The following is a 19,621-nucleotide window of genomic DNA, read 5'->3' on the forward strand; positions in this document are numbered from 1 at the left end:
GGACACTAGACACCTAGAATCTGGGGAATTCTGCACAATATCCAAAAAGATGTGCTCCCTTTTGAGGGTCTCAAAGTTGGATATTTTGGATTGAATGTAATGCCTAACCAGTAGATAGCGAACGAAAGGAGAGTGTGGAAGACTGAACTTCTCCATCAGTGATTCAAATGATGCAAACTGTCTATCTATGTAAAGGTGTTGGATAGAAATCAGTCCTTTCTCTCTCCAGGAGGTATAGACCTCGTCAGACCATGGAGGTAGAAATGAGTGATTGTGACAGATTGGTGTTAGGAACACAGGATCTTCTTGAGCTGATTAAGGATCCTGGCAGTGTTTCAAAACAAAGCTCAGCCTCTTTGAATCCTCTGGTTTCTCCAACTTAGAGAATAGTAATACAGGTAGGGAGGAGTTGACAATAACCTTTATTATTACAAATTAAGGCTAAATTACTTAAAAGCATAATTTACAAGCTCATTAGAGACTACTGACATCTACTGTTCAAATAATATAGCACACTGATATTTCAAATTAGAGGTCACAACTCCTAGTGCAACTCCTGTAGATATGTAGGAACAAGCAGTAATGTCATCATCATTAACACAAACTATACACAGTTGCATGTAAACGTTTGGGCACCCCTGATGATCTCCATGATTTTTCTTTATAAATCATTGGTTGTTTGGATCAGCAATTTCAGTTTTATATATATATATGTCATATAGCAGACAAACAGTGAAGTGAAGTTTATAGGATTTACAGAAAGTGTGCAATAATTCTTTAAACAAAATTAGGTAGGTGCATAAATCTGGGCACCCCAACAGGAAAAAAATGCATCTGTATTTAGTAGATCCTCTTTTTGCAGAAATAACAGCCTCTAAACATTTCCGATAGCTTCCAATGAGAGTCTGGATTCCTGTTGAAGATATTTTGGACCATTCTTCTTTACAATATATCTCAGGTTTGTTGGTTTCCGAGCATGGACAGCCCGCTTAAAATCACACCACATATTTTCAATAATATTCAGGTCTGGGGACTGAGGTGGCCATTCCAGAACGTTGTACTTGTTCCTCTGTATGAATGCCTTAGTAGATTTTGAGCAGTGTTTAGGGTCGTTGTCTTGTTGAAAGATCCAGCCCCGGCGCAACTTTAACTTTGTCACTGATTCTTGAACATTGTTCTCAAGAATCTGCTGATATTGACTGGAATCCATGTGACCCTCAACTTTATCAAAATTCCCAGTACCTGCACTGGCCACACAGCCCCACAGCATGATGGAACCACCTCCAAATTTTACTGTAGGTAGCAAGTGTTTTTCTTGGAATGCTGTGTTCTTTTTCAGCCATGCATACCGCCCCTTGTTATGTCCAAATAACTCAGTTTCATCAGTCCACAGCACCTTATTCCAAAATGAAGCTGGCTTGTCCAAATGTGCTTTAGCATACCTCAAGTGACTCCGTTTGTGGCGTGTATGCAGAAAAGGCTTCCTCTGCATTACTCTGTCATCCAGCGTCTCCTTGTGCAAAGTGCCCTGTATAGTTGAACGATGCAGAGACGCTATCTGCAGCAAGATCATGTTGTAGGTCTTTGGAGCAGGTCTGTGGGTTGACTATGACTGTTCTCACCATCCTTTGCTTCAGCTTATCTGAGATATTTCTTGGCCTGCCACTTCGGGCCTTAACTAGTACTGTGCCTGTGGTCTTCCATTTCCTCATTATGTTCCTCACAGTGGAAACTGACAGCTGAAATCTCTGAGATGGCTTTTTGTATCCTTCCCCTAAACCATGATGTTGAACAATCCTTGTTTTCAGGTAATTTGAGAGTTGTTTAGAGGCTCCCATGTTGCAACTCATTAGAAGAGATGCAAAGAGGAGAAATAGTTGCAAATGGCCACCTTAAATACCCTTTCTCGTGATTGGATTCACCTGTGTACGGAGGTCAAGGGTTAATGAGCTTACCAAACCAATTTTGTGTTCCAATAATTAGTGCTAAATGTATTCAAATCAATAAAATGACAAGGGTACACAAATTTATGCACCTGCCTAATTGTGTTTGCTGCCCCCGCGACCCGACTCTGGATAAAGCAGAAGACGATGGATGGATGGATAATTATTGCACACTTTCTGTAAATACTAGAACAACTCCAAAAATAAGTAGCCTTAGAAGAAAATCAGGCTGCGTCACTAATTGTTGGAATTTTACCCAAGTTAAATGAAGCATTTTTCATAATTTCTCTAATTTGGAGGTCAAGTGGTGAGGAAATTTCCAGCAGCACTTCAGCACGGTTCATGTGTGTCGTGGGCAGAGATGGTTGTTCTGCTCAGCACAGTACACTGCACCTTGAGAAAGTTCATATAAATTTGTGCGTTTTTGAAGATGTTGCCACCACGTCTGAGACAAGTGCAGGTGGGGCTCAGGCTTCTGAGCACTGTTGTTTTCTCGACAAAAATGATTTTTTATTTATTTATTTTTTTGTGTGCCTGTTCGGGAGCACTGTGCCAAATATAGCCAGAAGGAAGCTGTTTGTGGGAATCACTTGTGCTTAAATTTATCATATTGTGTATGTGTCAATGTTGGCTACAGCTTTTTTTTTTTTGTGTGTGTGTCAAAAACCTGTCATTTGTCCAACTCTTAGATACTACCAGGAATCCAAGGATACATGAGAAGAATGGGCGGGACTACTACTTTGTGACCCGATCTTCCTTTGAGGCCGACCTGGCTGCAGGGAAGTTTATCGAATCAGGGGAATATGAGAAGAATTTGTACGGCACCAGCACCGATTCTGTCCGGCACGTCATCAACGCTGGGCGCATCTGTTTGCTGTGTCTGCACAACAGAGTGAGAGATGTTCTATTTCTGTCTTACTACAGATGTTTACCGTGTTTGATTTGGGAGAATGTAATTTGAAATTTAACTTATTTATCTCAGGAATCACTCGGCCAATTTTGACCATATTACATGTGTGAATTATTCATGATAAGATCTCAGCATGGTGGTGTTATGAGGTCAAAGGTCAAGGTCAATAAAGATCATGGAATGGTGTGTCAACCATTTTTTTTTTCTCAGCTGATTTGTTTTGTGATGTCATGGTGACATCACCAAATGACGTCATACGACATGAAATAATAAAACCAAAACCATTTTTTTTATCCTGTGATGCTGAAACCAGAAGAGCTAGAAGGATAAATTAGAAAATAAACTTTATATTGATGGTAATGTCATCATTTTGACATAGTTATGAATTGTCGTCACCAGTCAGCCTCGTAAATAAGTATTTACTAACTTTGCTCCCTCCTTTTGTGATTTGTTGTGATCATCGCCGTTATAATTTTCCGTGGCTGCTGCTGTATTTTCAGAATTTGCCCACAAACGAGGGGTGAGATGAAACATCTGAATGCTTCTTTTTGTGTTGTTTCTTCAGTCGCTGCGGGTGTTAAGGTCCTCTAAACTGAAGCCTTACATCATCTTCATCGCTCCTCCTTCTCAGGAAAGACTGCGCACCCTGCTGGCCATTGAGGGGAAAACGCCAAAGGTAGCAGATTTGTCGCTTTCGTAAATAGAACAGTTTGGGGGGTGGTTGTTGTATAAATTTGCCACTTTTTCTTGACTGTCGTGCTTTCCGTGCACAGCCCGAGGAGCTGAAAGACATTATCGAAAAGGCCCGCGAGATGGAGCAAAATTTTGGCCACTTCTTTGACGCGACCGTCGTGAACGCGGATCCGGACGCAGCTTTCCACGAACTGCGGAGGCTGATTGAAAAGCTGCACACAGAACCACAGTGGGTTCCCACGTCCTGGCTGTGTTAGAGCGCAGAGGGTCTCCCGTTTGGACAGCGGTAACGCCTCACTGTTTGTTTGTTTCTTTAAACTTGCACATTCTCCTTGTCTGTAGACGACGTGATCATTGACACTCATTAGACAGACTCAGGTCTCCATTTGTTTTTCTTGGTTTTTGTCTTTGCAGGTATTTTTACCCCGTTTTATGAACCTTCTCTCAGTTTTATGCAAAACCGTTGATCAGATGTGTAAATATTTGTCATGTTCTTAATAGTTATTTATAATTGTGAATACATATATTTTGTAGACAAAAGGAAACCACTTGTATTGTTAATATTTTGTGTGTGATGTACAGTACAAACAAAATGATGCACTCAGCTGTCACTGTTATTAAAGACCCACATTGTGCATAAATTATTTACCTTTCACGGGTCAGAAAGTAGTTCAAGTGTTATAATTTTTATATTGTGGCAATTTTCAGAGTCCATGAGTAAGTGGGCAGACAAAATGTATTATTTTTCACACATATCATCACTTTAACAGCTGAATTTCCTTTAAAAAGTTATTTCCAAGTCACTGAAAATGTCGCAACTTAACCCGTTTATGACCCAGATTTTTTTTTTTTTTAATAAGTGGGAAAAGTTGCATTAGTACCTTTGAGATTTTTTTTTAATTTTTTATTGTGAGTAGAAAATGACAGAGATACACTTCGGCAACAATTGTTGCCAGTGGGGCAAAATGGGTTAAAAAAAAAAAAGTGAAATTATAGCTTAAGTGTGCCAGAGTGGAATTGATACTCTCGCCCTAGATTTGCTCTAGTTCCTGTGCTAAAGTCCTGCTCTGCTGCACTCCATAGCAAATGAGAGGAGAGTTTGGCAGACAGAACTTCTCCATCAGTGATTCATAGCTGTATTGCTTGTGATGCAACTGTTTCTCCAATCACATCCACAAAAGCCTATAATACCTTCAGAGTTGCAATGTGTATTTTGGTGGCTTCCCTCACTTGTCTCCTTCATTTTTTGAGAATTTCCTCCTGCTGACTGATGTAAATAAAGCCCAAGGTATATTTTGTATACAGCTTTCGGGTGATTGAAAAAAAAATGTAATTAATTACATGCTTTGGCATTAATTGACCCAACTTAAACACGCATATAAATTTTTGATATGAAAGGCGAGCTGTTGTAAGGCAGATCGAGCCCAACAGGAAGCCAGCATCATCAGTTTGGTTAGTTTTCAAAATAAAATACCCCAGGTAGCCAATGAATCATATTTAATATAATAACAGCATTAAAAATGATTAAAACATACAAAAAAGAAACCCTGCAGTTATATGGATAGCTCACCAATATTAGAAGCATAAATTCACAGGAGAATGTCCAAATCAAAAAGGGATTTAAAGCTGCGAGCAGAACAGATTTGTGAAGTGTGCCTGATCGAGCGTCGTTATTCTAATCCTTGACTTTTAGCTTGTTGCTAAGTACTTTGAGATGATATTTCAGGCATTCAAATCTCCAGCGGTTTAGAAGTGTTTGATTGTGCAGATGTTGCACAGGACAGTGCTGCTGTCAAGAATAAATCTGAGCATCTTTTTCAATAGAAAGTTCCCGTTCACAGGCCCAAGCAGTATTATCTTTTTCGTGTTTACAAAGTTACTGTGCACAGAATTAGGGTTAAAGGGCATCTTGGGGTGGAATTAGCTTATTTTTTTCTGTTTAATATAAATTGTCATAATTTAGCGACATGTCCGTCTCCTGACTTCTGTAATGACAACTGGTTATAAAAGTGATGATTTGTATGAACAGTAATCCTCACATTGATTTTCTCCTAGTGGTGTAACGGGTGTAACAATACATTGTAAATTGTGATAATCATATCGGGGAACCTGTATCAAATCAGTGTTTTTTTTTAAGTGTGTAGTGACACCATGAAAAGTCAGCTCCTGCATGGAGGAAATAATGATCTGAGAGAAGAGTCATGATTTATAAATTCTACAAAGAAAAGTAGTTGTAATGGATCATAGTTGATCCACGATGTGTTCAGGAGAATCACTGATCTGGATGAATTTGGAAGAGTAGACAGGACAAATCATTGGACATCTTGTGTTTATTCGGGACCACAGGCAAAAAATCCTTGTTTTTATTGCTCATTTCCTATTAATAGGAAATGGGTAACATCAAGGATTACAATTTATACTTCAGAGTACATAATTTGTTTCAAGTTAAACTGTCACCTCAGATTACTTTCTACATAATTAGTGTGAAATGTGATGTATTTATGTATCGTATCATGGAGCTAGTGTATCGTTACACCCCTACTTTGTCAAATTAGTTGATCTAGGAACTGTGTATAAAAATGCCTGTAATTCATAAATGGTTATTTTTTGTTGAACCGAGTTAAACATAAAAGTCCACATAACAAGAACATCTGAAGTATGTAAGGTAATGTTAATATGTAAGGTTCTTCAGACCACTGGTGCCACAAGATGTCCCACGAAGGCACCAGCAAAACTCCAGAGTAAGGTAAGAGTTTAGATTGAAATTTCAGCTCTTAGTCTTTTTTCAGGGTTTTAGAGCCAAAAAATGTAAGCCAAAGCTAAATTCATACATTTTTTTTTTTCTCTTAGTGGTTAGCATTATCACCATTAACTTTTCTGTTAGATTAGCAGTTAGCAAAGCTAACTTTTTAGTTAGCTGTGCCCATTGTGATTTGAAACCTCAACACTAGATGGCAGCAAACAATAGTTATACATTTCTGCATCTGTTAAGCTAATGCTCATTACAGTATAAATATATACTAAGAGACAACTGTGTGTGTGTGTGTCCCTCTCTTGTCCAAACAGCACCTTGGAAATGGGACAGACTTGGTACACGTATACTTTGACATACAGGAAGTGACATGAGCACTGTAGTAGTAGTAGCAAAGGGGAGAGACACTTCTGCTGAATCATCACCAGAAAGGGTGCTCAAAGCCTGGTGTCATACTTTTCTTTTTCCTTTGAAGTTTTTGCTCTTCATTTGGAAGTAACAGTAGCATAGTAGTAGTAGCAGCGGTCTAGCTGAGGCAGCTTTAGTCACACCCCACTACGTCCCTGGATTCCAGGATAGGTGGGAAGTGATAGCTTTGTTGGTGAAGATGTAAGTTTTCTTTTCAAACCTGCCCTGGGGCGGGTAATCAGCTAGTAAATAATATAAAATGTTACCCATTTGGGCACTAAATAATTGCTTGCTAATATCTAATGTGTTTGATGCAGTATTTTTGTGTTAAATGACTGCTCTCCATTACTGAACTAAAAATGGCACCAAGTCCAGAACATGATCCCAGCCATCTGTCCTGTCCTGCAACTTGTAAAAGCTCTTCCCCCAAAAGCAATCTAAGCAATAATTGGATTTTGAGGTCTTTATTTTGGATGAATTGTTGAGCTTTTGTGACTTGTGCATGAAGTTTTACAACAGGATCACAATAAGAGTTCTGGTGAAATACAAACCTTCAACTGACATGAGGTCAGTGTCAGCACGAGGCTCCACAGCACAAACTTGAACACCTTAAGGACTTTTAACAGCATGCAACACCCCGAGATCCAAACTGAACATTGCATTACTGGAACAATATGACAAATCACAGCACACACGTACACAGAGGTGTTCTCATTTGCACAAAAGACATCGATGTGGCCCGAGAGGCACGAAATAAATAAGCATTGAACATGAATTGAAGTTCTCGTCACTCAAATAGCAAGTCTTCGTCGGTCTCCTCGGTCAGCATGTTAGAGGGCTCAGAGATGGGACCAAGTTCAGCCAAGCGGGCGGCAATCTCACGATCAGTCCTTTCCCTCAGCTGCTTCTTCTTCTCTTGGATCTTCTTCAGCCTGGTGGAGGGGAGACATTGTCAAACGTGAATATTTGCAAGGTACAACTAAAAAAAAAAAAAAATCTATCGACATTAAAGGTCAGAGACAAATGCATTGATTAGCATCGTGCAATGAAAGGCATTCTGGAAAATTTAAAAATTTAGGTAGGCAATTTCAGGTACTGCCTACAGGGGCGCTCCAAAATGCTTTTGCTTTGGTGGGTCTTATAATTCAGGCATTTTCAGATTGTGTCCTCAATGTCTAAAGCTAATTTTTGCAAGATATGATTCTGAATATTATGACCATTATTCCACATGTGGCGTTTCGTAAAAGTACAGCTGTTTATGTTACCGTCTATACCAAAAATTTGCTTTTTGGTTGAATTCAGACTTGGTAAACCAAAAGGGAGGTAAAAATTAGGGTTGAGACGACTAGTTGAGTGCCACTACTCATCGACTAAGCGACGACTAGATTTGACACTGACAATTAAGCTAATTTCGAATCTATGTTTAACAAATATAAGCACAAAATCAAATACAAAAAAACAGCATTAGCATGGAGATAATACCTGCATTCATGTACTAGACACAGACGACTCGTTTGAGATGACAAATACACCTGCCAAAGTTCACACACTTTCTTCAATGAGTGAAGGGAGCAGTGGCAGGTCTGTTCCTTTAAGGGTTAAATGGACTTAATAAATGGCTTTCGACTACTCGACGAATAAAAAAAATAGTCAACTAGTTGGATGTTAGCTAGTTGTAGTTGACTATTACAACTAGTCGTCCCATCCCTAGTAAAAATCAACAGTTTGGAGGATTCAAAATTTAGATATCCTTACCTGCAATTGTAAATACTACATTTCCAATATTTATGTTTGTAACAATCTTAGAATACGATTGCAAGCGTCTCTAATGTGGGCTGTACCATTTCTGAATCGTGGCAGAACATCTCGGCTTCCTGTCTCAGTCCAATCATTTTGCCATGAACCTTAATACAGTTTATGTTCTTGTCTTTTGAATTACACTGGACGCGACTCCAGTCTGATGCAGGTTACATGCTCAGCAAAGTCCTCCCACTTTAATTAAAGCTGGAAGGGCTGGGAAGCAGACTGGTACCCTGAATCGGACTCTAAACATCCCACTAGCCCAACACATGATCTCAATGAGGTTCCTGCTCAGAATGCTAACTGATGATGCCAAAACAGTACACTTATTCAAACGCGTAACAGGGTAACGGATTAAACATGTTTTACCGGTAGAACTCCTCTCGTTCTCTCTCGTCCAGCTCTGTGATGATGTAGGTGAGGGTGCGGTCGATCCGAGGGATAATCACTGCACAGCGAGAGAGTTCTCAAATTATTTGAGGATGGAAAAAAGAAGCAATTTTAATGTGAATTCCGACTGTACCGTGTTCGATAGCGTTCACGCGGCGGTTGGTAATCTTAATGGCTTCATCCAGAGTGACGAAGGACGTCTGCAAACAGGAAGCGAGCAAAGCAATAATACAAACGCTACCGTACACGTCAGTTTAGTTAAAAAGTATTCTATTTGACATGTACAGTCAAAACTAAAACCACTGCTAAATTAGGAATTAAATAACGTTAAAACATTGGTAGCAATTACTTAAGGAAAACAGGTGAACAGGGCAGCCAACCTGAAAACCACTTCGGAATCATTTCCATGCTACAATGACAAGGGGGAAAAAAAAAACTTGTCAAATTATGAATCTCGTACCAGTCTGACAAGCTTTGGTCTGGTCTTTTTTTTTACGTTATTAGTGACGTTTACCACCGCCACTCTACTACACTAGTTGCTTGCATATATTGACTAAAGGTGGTAGTCAGTCTTTTGAATTGAATGAAATAAACTGATTAACTGCATATGTAATCTGCTATTATAAGCAACAGACTTATTGTGTCCCACAGCTCTTGAAATGGAGCAATATCTCCACCTGGTGGACATTTAATGCAGGTACAATAGAATTTTGCTAACAACCCCAGTTTATCAATATGCTGCAGGTAAAAAAATGAAAAAGGTCCAATTTTCTCCCCCTTTTAGAAGTTGCATCAGAAACGCTTTCATTCATGCACATCTTCACGTCTTCTGACCCCACTGTGTGATCTGTCATGGAAACTGACCAAACGGATCAGGAGTTGCACTTACCAGACTCATTAACAGACAGACAGACAAGGGGATTCCTATATAAGGAACTGCGGTATTGTATCACTTCCTGTTCCGGAGCACAGCGGTGTTTTGCTGTATCTGTTAGCTGTTTAATCTGCGCAGTTAGATTGATCTAGTTAACTAGATAACGATTTGTTTCACAGTGTAATCTTCACGTGCCTTAACTAAAGCACTCCCTCTGCTGAATCACCTCTAAATTATTTACACATTATTCACTTTGTGTGTTTTTAGGAATCCGCTAGCTTAGCGCAGCTACTAGCTCTTAGCCAGTTTAGCATGGCGGCTTCTCCTGTCTCTGCTGCACTTTTCTGCTCTGGGTGTGAAATGTTCAGTTATTCCTCGGCCTCCTTTAGCAGTAATGGTACTTGTAATAAGTGTAGCTTATTCGTAGCTTTGGAGGCCAGGCTGGGCGAATTGGAGACTCGGCTCCGCACCGTGGAAAATTCTACAGCTAGCCAGGCCCCTGTAGTCGGTGCAGACCAAGGTAGCTTAGCCGCCGTTAGTTTCCCTCTGGCAGATCCCGAGCAGCCGGGAAAGCAGGCCGACTGGGTGACTGTGAGGAGGAAGCGTAGTTCTAAACAGAAGCCCCGTGTACACCGCCAACCTGTTCACATTTCTAACCGTTTTTCCCCACTCGACGACACACCCGCCGAGGATCAAACTCTGGTTATTGGGGACTCTGTTTTGAGAAATGTGAAGTTAGCGACACCAGCAACCATAGTCAATTGTCTTCCGGGGGCCAGAGCAGGCGACAGTGAAGGAAATTTGAAACTGCTGGCTAAGGCTAAGCGTAAATTTGGTAAGATTGTAATTCACGTCGGCAGTAATGACACCCGGTTACGCCAATCGGAGGTCACTAAAATTAACATTGAATCAGTGTGTAACTTTGCAAAAACAATGTCGGACTCTGTAGTTTTCTCTGGGCCCCTCCCCAATCGGACCGGGAGTGACATGTTTAGCCGCATGTTCTCCTTGAATTGCTGGCTGTCTGAGTGGTGTCCAAAAAATGAGGTGGGCTTCATAGATAATTGGCAAAGCTTCTGGGGAAAACCTGGTCTTGTTAGGAGAGACGGCATCCATCCCACTTTGGATGGAGCAGCTCTCATTTCTAGAAATCTGGCCAATTTTCTTTAATCCTCCAAACTGTGACTATCCAGGGTTGGGACCAGGAAGCAGAGTTGTAGTCTTACACACCTCCCTGCAGCTTCTCTCCCCCTGCCATCCCCTCATTACCCCATCCCCGTAGAGACGGTGCCTGCTCCCAGACCACCAATAACCAGCAAAAATCTATTTAACCATAAAAATTCAAAAAGAAAAAATAATATAGCACCTTCAACTGCACCACAGACTAAAACAGTTAAATGTGGTCTATTAAACATTAGGTCTCTCTCTTCTAAGTCCCTGTTAGTAAATGAATAATTGATCAACATATTGATTTATTCTGCCTTACAGAAACCTGGTTACAGCAGGATGAATATGTTAGTTTAAATGAGTCAACACCCCCGAGTCACACTAACTGCCAGAATGCTCGTAGCACGGGCCGAGGCGGAGGATTAGCAGCAATCTTCCATTCCAGCTTATTAATTAATCAAAAACCCAGACAGAGCTTTAATTCATTTGAAAGCTTGACTCTTAGTCTTGTCCATCCAAATTGGAAGTCCCAAAAACCAGTTTTATTTGTTATTCTCTATCGTCCACCTGGTCGTTACTGTGAGTTTCTCTGTGAATTTTCAGACCTTTTGTCTGACTTAGTGCTTAGCTCAGATAAGATAATTATAGTGGGCAATTTTAACATCCACACAGATGCTGAGAGTGACAGCCTCAACACTGCATTTAATCTATTATTAGACTCAATTGGCTTTGCTCAAAATGTAAATGAGTCCATCCACCACTTTAATCATATCTTAGATCTTGTTCTGACTTATGGTATGGAAATTGAAGACTTAACAGTATTCCCTGAAAACTCCCTTCTGTCTGATCATTTCTTAATAACATTTACATTTACTCTGATGGACTACCCAGCAGTGGGGAATAAGTTTCATTACACTAGAAGTCTTTCAGAAAGCGCTGTAACTAGGTTTAAGGATATGATTCCTTCTTTATGTTCTCTAATGCCATATACCAACACAGTGCAGAGTAGCTACCTAAACTCTGTAAGTGAGATAGAGTATCTCGTCAATAGTTTTACATCCTCATTGAAGACAACTTTGGATGCTGTAGCTCCTCTGAAAAAGAGAGCTTTAAATCAGAAGTGCCTGACTCCGTGGTATAACTCAGAAACTCGCAGCTTAAAGCAGATAACCCCTAAGTTGGAGAGGAAATGGCATCTCACTAATTTAGAAGATCTTCACTTAGCCTGGAAAAAGAGTCTGTTGCTCTATAAAAAGCCCTCCATAAAGCTAGGACATCTTACTACTCATCAATAATTGAAGAAAATAAGAACAACCCAAGGTTTCTTTTCAGCACTGTAGCCAGGCTGACAATGAGTCAGAGCTCTATTGAACCAAGTATTCCTTTAACTTTAACTAGTAATGACTTCATGACTTTCTTTGCTAATAAAATTTTAACTATTAGAGAAAAAATTACTCATAACCATCCCAAAGACGTATCGTTATCTTTGGCTGCTTTCAGTGATGCCGGTATTTGGTTAGATTCTTTCTCTCCGATTGTTCTGAGTTATTTTCATTAGTTACTTCATCCAAACCATCAACATGTCTATTAGACCCCATTCCTACCAGGCTGCTCAAGGAAGCCCTACCATTATTTAATGCTTCGATCTTAAATATGATCAATCTATCTTTATTAGTTGGCTATGTACCACAGGCTTTTAAGGTGGCAGTAATTAAACCATTACTTAAAAAGCCATCACTTGACCCAGCTATCGTAGCTAATTATCGGCCAATCTCCAACCTTCCTTTTCTCTCAAAAATTCTTGAAAGGGTAGTTGTAAAACAGCTAACTGATCATCTGCAGAGGAATGGTCTATTTGAAGAGTTTCAGTCAGGTTTTAGAATTCATCATAGTACAGAAACAGCATTAGTGAAGGTTACAAATGATCTTCTTATGGCCTCAGACAGTGGACTCATCTCTGTACTTGTTCTGTTAGACCTCAGTGCTGCTTTTGATACTGTTGACCATAAAATTTTATTACAGAGATTAGAGCATGCCATAGGTATTAAAGGCACTGCGCTGCGGTGGTTTGAATTCTATTTATCTAATAGATTACAATTTGTTCATGTAAATGGGGAATCTTCTTCACAGACTAAGGTTAATTATGGAGTTCCACAAGGTTCTGTGCTAGGACCAATTTTATTCACTTTATACATGCTTCCCTTAGGAAGTATTATTAGACGGCATTGCTTAAATTTTCATTGTTACGCAGATGATACCCAGCTTTATCTATCCATGAAGCCAGAGGACATACACCAATTAGCTAAACTGCAGGATTGTCTTACAGACATAAAGACATGGATGACCTCTAATTTCCTGCTTTTAAACTCAGATAAAACTGAAGTTATTGTACTTGGCCCCACAAATCTTAGAAACATGGTGTCTAACCAGATCCTTACTCTGGATGGCATTACCCTGACCTCTAGTAATACTGTGAGAAATCTTGGAGTCATTTTTGATCAGGATATGTCATTCAATGCGCATATTAAACAAATATGTAGGACTGCTTTTTTGCATTTACGCAATATCTCTAAAATTAGAAAGGTCTTGTCTCAGAGTGATGCTGAAAAACTAATTCATGCATTTATTTCCTCTAGGCTGGACTATTGTAATTCATTATTATCAGGTTGTCCTAAAAGTTCCCTGAAAAGCCTTCAGTTAATTCAAAATGCTGCAGCTAGAGTACTGACAGGGACTAGAAGGAGAGAGCATATCTCACCCATATTGGCCTCTCTTCATTGGCTTCCTGTTAATTCTAGAATAGAATTTAAAATTCTTCTTCTTACTTATAAGGTTTTGAATAATCAGGTCCCATCTTATCTTAGGGACCTCATAGTACCATATCACCCCAATAGAGCGCTTCGCTCTCAGACTGCAGGCTTACTTGTAGTTCCTAGGGTTTGTAAGAGTAGAATGGGAGGCAGAGCCTTCAGCTTTCAGGCTCCTCCTGTGGAACCAGCTCCCAATTCAGATCAGGGAGACAGACACCCTCTCTACTTTTAAGATTAGGCTTAAAACTTTCCTTTTTGCTAAAGCTTATAGTTAGGGCTGGATCAGGTGACCCTGAACCATCCCTTAGTTATGCTGCTATAGACTTAGACTGCTGGGGGGTTCCCACGATGCACTGAGTGTTTCTTTCTCCTTTTGCTCTGTATGCACCACTCTGCATTTAATCATTAGTGATTGATCTCTGCTCCCCTCCACAGCATGTCTTTTTCCTGGTTCTCTCCCTCAGCCCCAACCAGTCCCAGCAGAGGACTACCCCTCCCTGAGCTTGGTTCTGCTGGAGGTTTCTTCCTGTTAGGAGGGAGTTTTTCCTTCCCACTGTCGCCAAGTGCTTGCTCACAGGGGGTCGTTTTGACCGTTGGGGTTTTTACGTAATTATTGTATGGCCTTGCCTTACAATATAAAGCGCCTTGGGGCAACTGTTTGTTGTGATTTGGCGCTATATAAATAAAATTGATTGATTGATTGATATACACCCCCAAATTTGTTTGCAGAATGTATAATAAAGGCAGAGGGATTTGGGTGCATGAAGCACCTCCAAATCCGAGGCCATGGTTCTCGACCGGAAAAAGGTGCTTTGCCCTCTTCAGGTCGGTGGAGTGTCCTTGCCTCAAGTGGAGGAGTTTAAGTATCTCGGGGTCTTATTCACGAGTGAGGGACGGATGGAGCATGAGATCGATAGACGGATCGGTGCAGCGTCTGCAGTGATGCGGTCGCTGTATCGGACCGTCGTGGTGACGAGAGAGCTGAGTAGGGGGCAAAGCTCTCGATTTACTGATAGATCTACGTTCCGATCCTCACCTATGGTCATGAGATTTGGCTCATGATCGAAAGAACGAGATTGCGGGTACAAGTGGCCGAGATGAGTTTCCTCCACAGGGTGGCTGGGCGCTCCCTTAGAGATAGGGTGAGGAGCTCGGCCACTCGGGAGGAGCTCGGAGTCGAGCCGCTGCTCCTCCACGTCGAAAGGAGTCAGTTGAGGTGGCTCGGCCATCTTTTCCGGATGCCCCCTGGATGCCTCGCTGGAGAGGTGTTCTGGGCACGTCCCATTGGGAGGAGGCCCCGGGGAAGACCCAGGACACACTGGAAGGATTACATCTCTCGGCTGGCTTGGGAACACCTTGCGGTTCCCCCGGAGGAGCTGGGGGAGGTGTGTGTGGATCGGGAGGTCTGGGCGGCTTTGCTTGAGCTGCTGCCCCCGCGACCCAACTCCAGATAAAGCGGAAGAAAATGGATGGATGGATGGATGGATGGATTTGGGTGCAGCTGTCCAAAGATCTGTGTGTACAGTTTTCTGTAACACAACGTACTTTACTCCATTCAATGAGGCAACATTCCATCTTTCACCTCATGAAATATTCTTTCCATTGCATTTGTAAACATTCATTATTTGTACACTATAGGCGCTTCATTGAAAACTGACATCTCAAATGATACCTATCAGGGTTAGTAGAGCGCTTATGTTTTAATGCAACTTGGATTTTTTTTTTTTTTTAAATCACTCATCCTTTAAGTTTGATGGATTTGCAACAGCGCCTCCTACCTGTAAGGAGGCCAACTCCACCAGCAGCTCAACAGCCCTGGCATAGTTCCTCTTCAGCCTGGAGAGCTGCTCCCCTCCTCTAGCCAGACCGGTGAGCTCGTAACCTGGAGGACACACATACGGTGGCACAGTGAGGGCGACCAATCGTGGCGGTTAAATGTCAGTGTAAGAGAGAAACACAAAAATCACTTACTGTCGCCACCTTCCTGATAGTGCTCAAACACTGGAAGAGTGACTCCTGGAATCGATAGAAAAACAAATTCGGTCAACGTGAGTGACTCAGGGTTGATGATGAAGTTCAAATGTTATTTTTTACTGACCTGCCACGTTGTCTTTCTTGGCTCGGACCTTCACCTGGGCTTTGTTGACATTCTGGATTACAGTTGTGCTGTGGACAGAATCAGATGGGAGATGCAGCAGCACTTCAGGCAATCTTAAACCAGACGCTCTGTTTGGGTTCATACCTGAAGTCGCCGGCAGCAAACTTGGCTTCCGCCAGCGAGAACGCTGCCTCCCTCATCACCTCCCCCATTTTGGTTTTAGTCTGACAGGTTGGGAGATAAGAAGGTAAATTGTGGCTTCATCAAAAAAGATAAAGTTTGTGAAGGATTTGAGACCGTTTCTACTGACCTCAATTATTTTGCGAAGGATCTGACGGAACCGCATGGAGAGGGCGTCGGATTTCTTCTTCAACAGGTTGCGCCCCGTCTGTGCTCCTTTGAGCCGAGCTTTCATGATGGTCTGAGCCCTGTTGCCACAAAGTCACAGGCTGACGTGACCAGAGAACTAATCAGAACATCCATGAGACCAATACTACCAGAGGATCAATGAAGCTCATACCGTACTTCCCTATCCTTGGCCAAGTCATGTCTTTCCAGGGTATCCCGAGGCATTCCCAAGCCAGCTGGGAAATGTAATTACTCCAGCGTGTCCTGGGTTTTACCTGTGGCTTCATCCCAGTTTGACATGCCTGGAAGGCCTCCCTAGGGTGATGACCAGGTGGAACCAAACCACCTCAGCTGGCTCCATTCAATACAAAGAAGTAGCGGCTCTACTGAGTCCCTCCCAGACACTTGAGCTTCTCACCCTGTCCAGGCGTTTAAGCCCAGGTACCTGACGGAGGAATCTCATTTTTGCAACTTGTATCTGTGATCTGGTTCTTTCAGTCATTACCCAAAGCTCATAACCATAAATCGACTGGTAAATTCAGGGTCTCACCTTCTGAGTCAGTTCCTTCTTCACCGTGACAGTCCAGTACAGCGTCCGTAAAACATCAAACACCGCCCCAATCCATCTATCGAACTCACGCTCCAACTTACACCCCACTCGTGAACAAGACCACAAGACACTTAAACTGTTCCAACAATAACTGTCCCCTGACCCAGAGGAGAAAGTCCACCCTTTTCCAACAGAGGACTATGATCTCAGATTTGGAGGTGTTGATCTTCACACGCTGCCTCAAATCTGCTCAGTGGGCATCAGAGGTCACTGCCTGATGAAGTCAACAGAAACACATCATCTGCAAAAAGCAGAGATGCATCTCTGATGTCATCAAACTGGACACTCTCCGGTCCATGACTGCGCCTTGAAATCCCGTCTGTGAAGATCACCAATAGTACTGGTGACAAGGGGCGGCCCTGGTGAAGTCTAACATCCACTGGGAACAGGTCTGACGCAATGTCGAGAATGTCGACACAGCTCCTACTTTGGTCACATAGAGACCGGATTGCATGTTGCAGTGGTTCCAGTATCCCGTACTGTACCACAGTGCCCCCACAGGACACCTTGAGGGACTCAGACATTTGCCTTTTCCAAGTCCATAAAGTTGACTAGTTGGTCATACTCCCAACATACTTCTAATATCCTTGTAAGGGTTCAAGAGTTACAAGATGATAGCATTGATTGGAGGGACTACAACTTCCAGCTAGTTTGGGAGCACCTACCACTCCCCCAGGAGGAGTTAGTGGACTTGACCAATGACAGTGAAGTGTGGGATGAGCTGCTACCACTGCAACAAAGATGAATGAATGAATCAATGATTAAAGATGTACCTGTCTACTATTATCAGTAATATTAAGTCATAGGTCCTGTGAGCGGCTCTAACCCAATGAAGACCTTCAAAAGGTCAAAATCAAGGTCATAACAGCATTGAGCCAACACATGACACACGTTTCAAACACGGCAGTTACTTTGGTGTGTTCGTCAATTATAAAAGTGTTTACTTTTGGATAGAACTGCTCAAATATGCGGAACCCTGCTTCACAAAGAAATTATTTGTATGAGTCACTTTCAAACATGTAACATGTCCTGATGAAAAGAGTTTCAAATGTGTAATCAAATCCTGATGAAAAGATCCGATCTGACAAATTAGACATCTGTTACTTCAGCTGATAATTTGAATGCAGCATATCCAGATCTGAAGTGAATGTGTATCAAGTGAAGCAACTGCCACAAAGAGGCACATCCTTCAGACCTTAAATGCCCATAACATCAGGAAATATGGGTGTTTGGAAAGTTGAAAATGAAAGTAATTAAGATATGTTACTATGTTATATATGTTATATATGTGATTTTCCAGTGAACATGATGCATATATTTGTCTGTCACTCAGAGGCTGTCGGACAAAACAACAGACAAAATTATCAGAGAATGTTGACACAATTTAACTTTAACAGGAATTTGAAAAAGTTTATGGATTCACATTTGAAGAATTAAGTTTGTTGTACCTTTCATCTGGTTGATAATAGGAAAGATGTTGGAGAGATTTGAGAGCTTGTTAAGCGCTTTTAAAACATACCAATTCTATCTCTGTGTCTGCTCTGTATCTACTTTATCTTCTGAGATATGTGCATTCAGATATGTGAGGGTACACAAATGAATCTTCCGTAGAAGGTACCTCAATAATTAAGAGGACATGAGATACAAGAGCAATCAGAGATTTCTGACGTCCACCAATCCGGATCTGGATCACCTCCAAAATTCAGTGGAGTCTTCCATGCCCTAATATATATCTGTAGTGCAAATTTGGTGAGAATCTATGAAGTAGTTTTGACATAATCCTTCAAAGCCTATATAAAGTGAAACTTTATCCAGAATCCGGATCCATATCACCTTCAAAATTTAATGTTGTCTTCTATGGCCTAATCTGTATCTGTATTGAAAATTTTGTCATAATCTGTGCAGTAGTTTTAACATAATCCTGGTAAAAGTAATCCTTCAAAGCCTATAAAAAGTGAAACTTCATTCAGAATCTGGATCAGGATGCAGATCACCTCCAAAATGTAATGTATTCTTCCATGGCCTAATATGTATCTGTGGTGAAACGTCTGTCAAAACCTGTGCAGTAATTTTGACAGAATCCTGCTGACAGACAGACAAATAAACAGATGATTTTTTTTTATTATGTCCTTGGCAGAAGTAAAAAAAAATAAAAATACAAGTTCTGGGTGTTAATCATAAATTTCACCTTAGAATTGGAATATAATATATAAGATATACATTACTGAATTTTCATGAATCTCAATCATCCCACAAAGATATACAAAATTCTTGGTTGATCTGACATGGAACTACCCATAACACCTCTTTGTGCAGAAAATTAGATTCAGGTCGCGTTAAACGGTAATGTGGACGCAGCCTAACACTGCATCCTCCACATCACATGACAACACGAAGCTCTTCCTCTTTTAAACAGCCATCTGCCGCAGTTTGTCACTTCATTCAGGCCACAGAACAAAACCGATGACAATGTTTTTACAGACAGGAAAAGACGGAAAAACAGCAAGTTAAATGAACGCATCAAATGAGCTAGCAGCTAGCTACCAGACAAGCCGCTTACATTCTGGAAGGGAATATGTCGATCCTGTCTTTCCCAGACATCTTGTCGCCTTTTGCTCGATATTGTCGCTCCTGTGTTTAGCTCAGTTTGATCCAATAAACAGTGAACCCGTTCTCTTTTATCCGGATTTATAACTGTCGGGATGTTTTGGCTCTTCTATCTGGAGGTTAAGACGATCTTGTCAGACTCCGTGATCAGCTGACCTCTCTCGTCACGTGACTCTTACTTCAGCGGGGGTGCGTGCGTGAAAAAGGAAGT

General features: G+C 41.3%; 2 protein-coding genes across 2 annotated transcripts in view; one reads left to right on the plus strand and one right to left on the minus strand.

Moving 5' to 3' along the window:
• mpp5b (membrane protein, palmitoylated 5b (MAGUK p55 subfamily member 5)) overlaps positions 1–4,481 on the plus strand; it is a 39,793-nt gene extending 35,312 nt beyond the window's left edge. The window contains exons 12-14 of the mRNA XM_034162136.1: positions 2,633–2,835; positions 3,419–3,529; positions 3,627–4,481. Coding sequence (XP_034018027.1) covers positions 2,633–2,835; positions 3,419–3,529; positions 3,627–3,803 — 491 coding nt within the window. The 3' untranslated portion in view covers positions 3,804–4,481. The remainder of the gene's footprint in view (positions 1–2,632; positions 2,836–3,418; positions 3,530–3,626) is intronic.
• Positions 4,482–7,196: 2,715 nt separating this feature from the next.
• On the minus strand, positions 7,197–19,581 carry atp6v1d (ATPase H+ transporting V1 subunit D). Its single transcript, XM_034162138.1, has 9 exons — positions 19,364–19,581; positions 16,156–16,273; positions 15,990–16,069; positions 15,846–15,913; positions 15,719–15,763; positions 15,526–15,629; positions 9,030–9,096; positions 8,876–8,954; positions 7,197–7,638 (listed from the first exon to the last, which is right to left on the minus strand). The coding sequence occupies exons 1-9, from the start codon at positions 19,402–19,404 to the stop codon at positions 7,494–7,496; spliced, it is 747 nt and encodes a 248-aa protein (XP_034018029.1). The 5' UTR covers positions 19,405–19,581; the 3' UTR covers positions 7,197–7,493.
• Positions 19,582–19,621: the final 40 nt, after the last annotated feature.

The sequence above is a fragment of the Thalassophryne amazonica genome, chromosome 21 (genome assembly GCF_902500255.1).
Source record: "Thalassophryne amazonica chromosome 21, fThaAma1.1, whole genome shotgun sequence".
NCBI lineage: Eukaryota > Metazoa > Chordata > Actinopteri > Batrachoidiformes > Batrachoididae > Thalassophryne > Thalassophryne amazonica.

Bases quoted from the DNA above. Each gene is read 5' to 3' on its own strand.
- atp6v1d (XM_034162138.1), bottom strand. From the start codon at position 19,404: ATGTCTGGGAAAGACAGGATCGACATATTCCCTTCCAGAAT. The intron at 16,274-19,363 runs GTAAGCGGCTTG...TTGTGGCAACAG, and splicing joins GACATATTCCCTTCCAGAAT to GGCTCAGACCATCATGAAAG. The intron at 16,070-16,155 runs GTCAGTAGAAAC...CCAACCTGTCAG, and splicing joins TCCTTCGCAAAATAATTGAG to ACTAAAACCAAAATGGGGGA.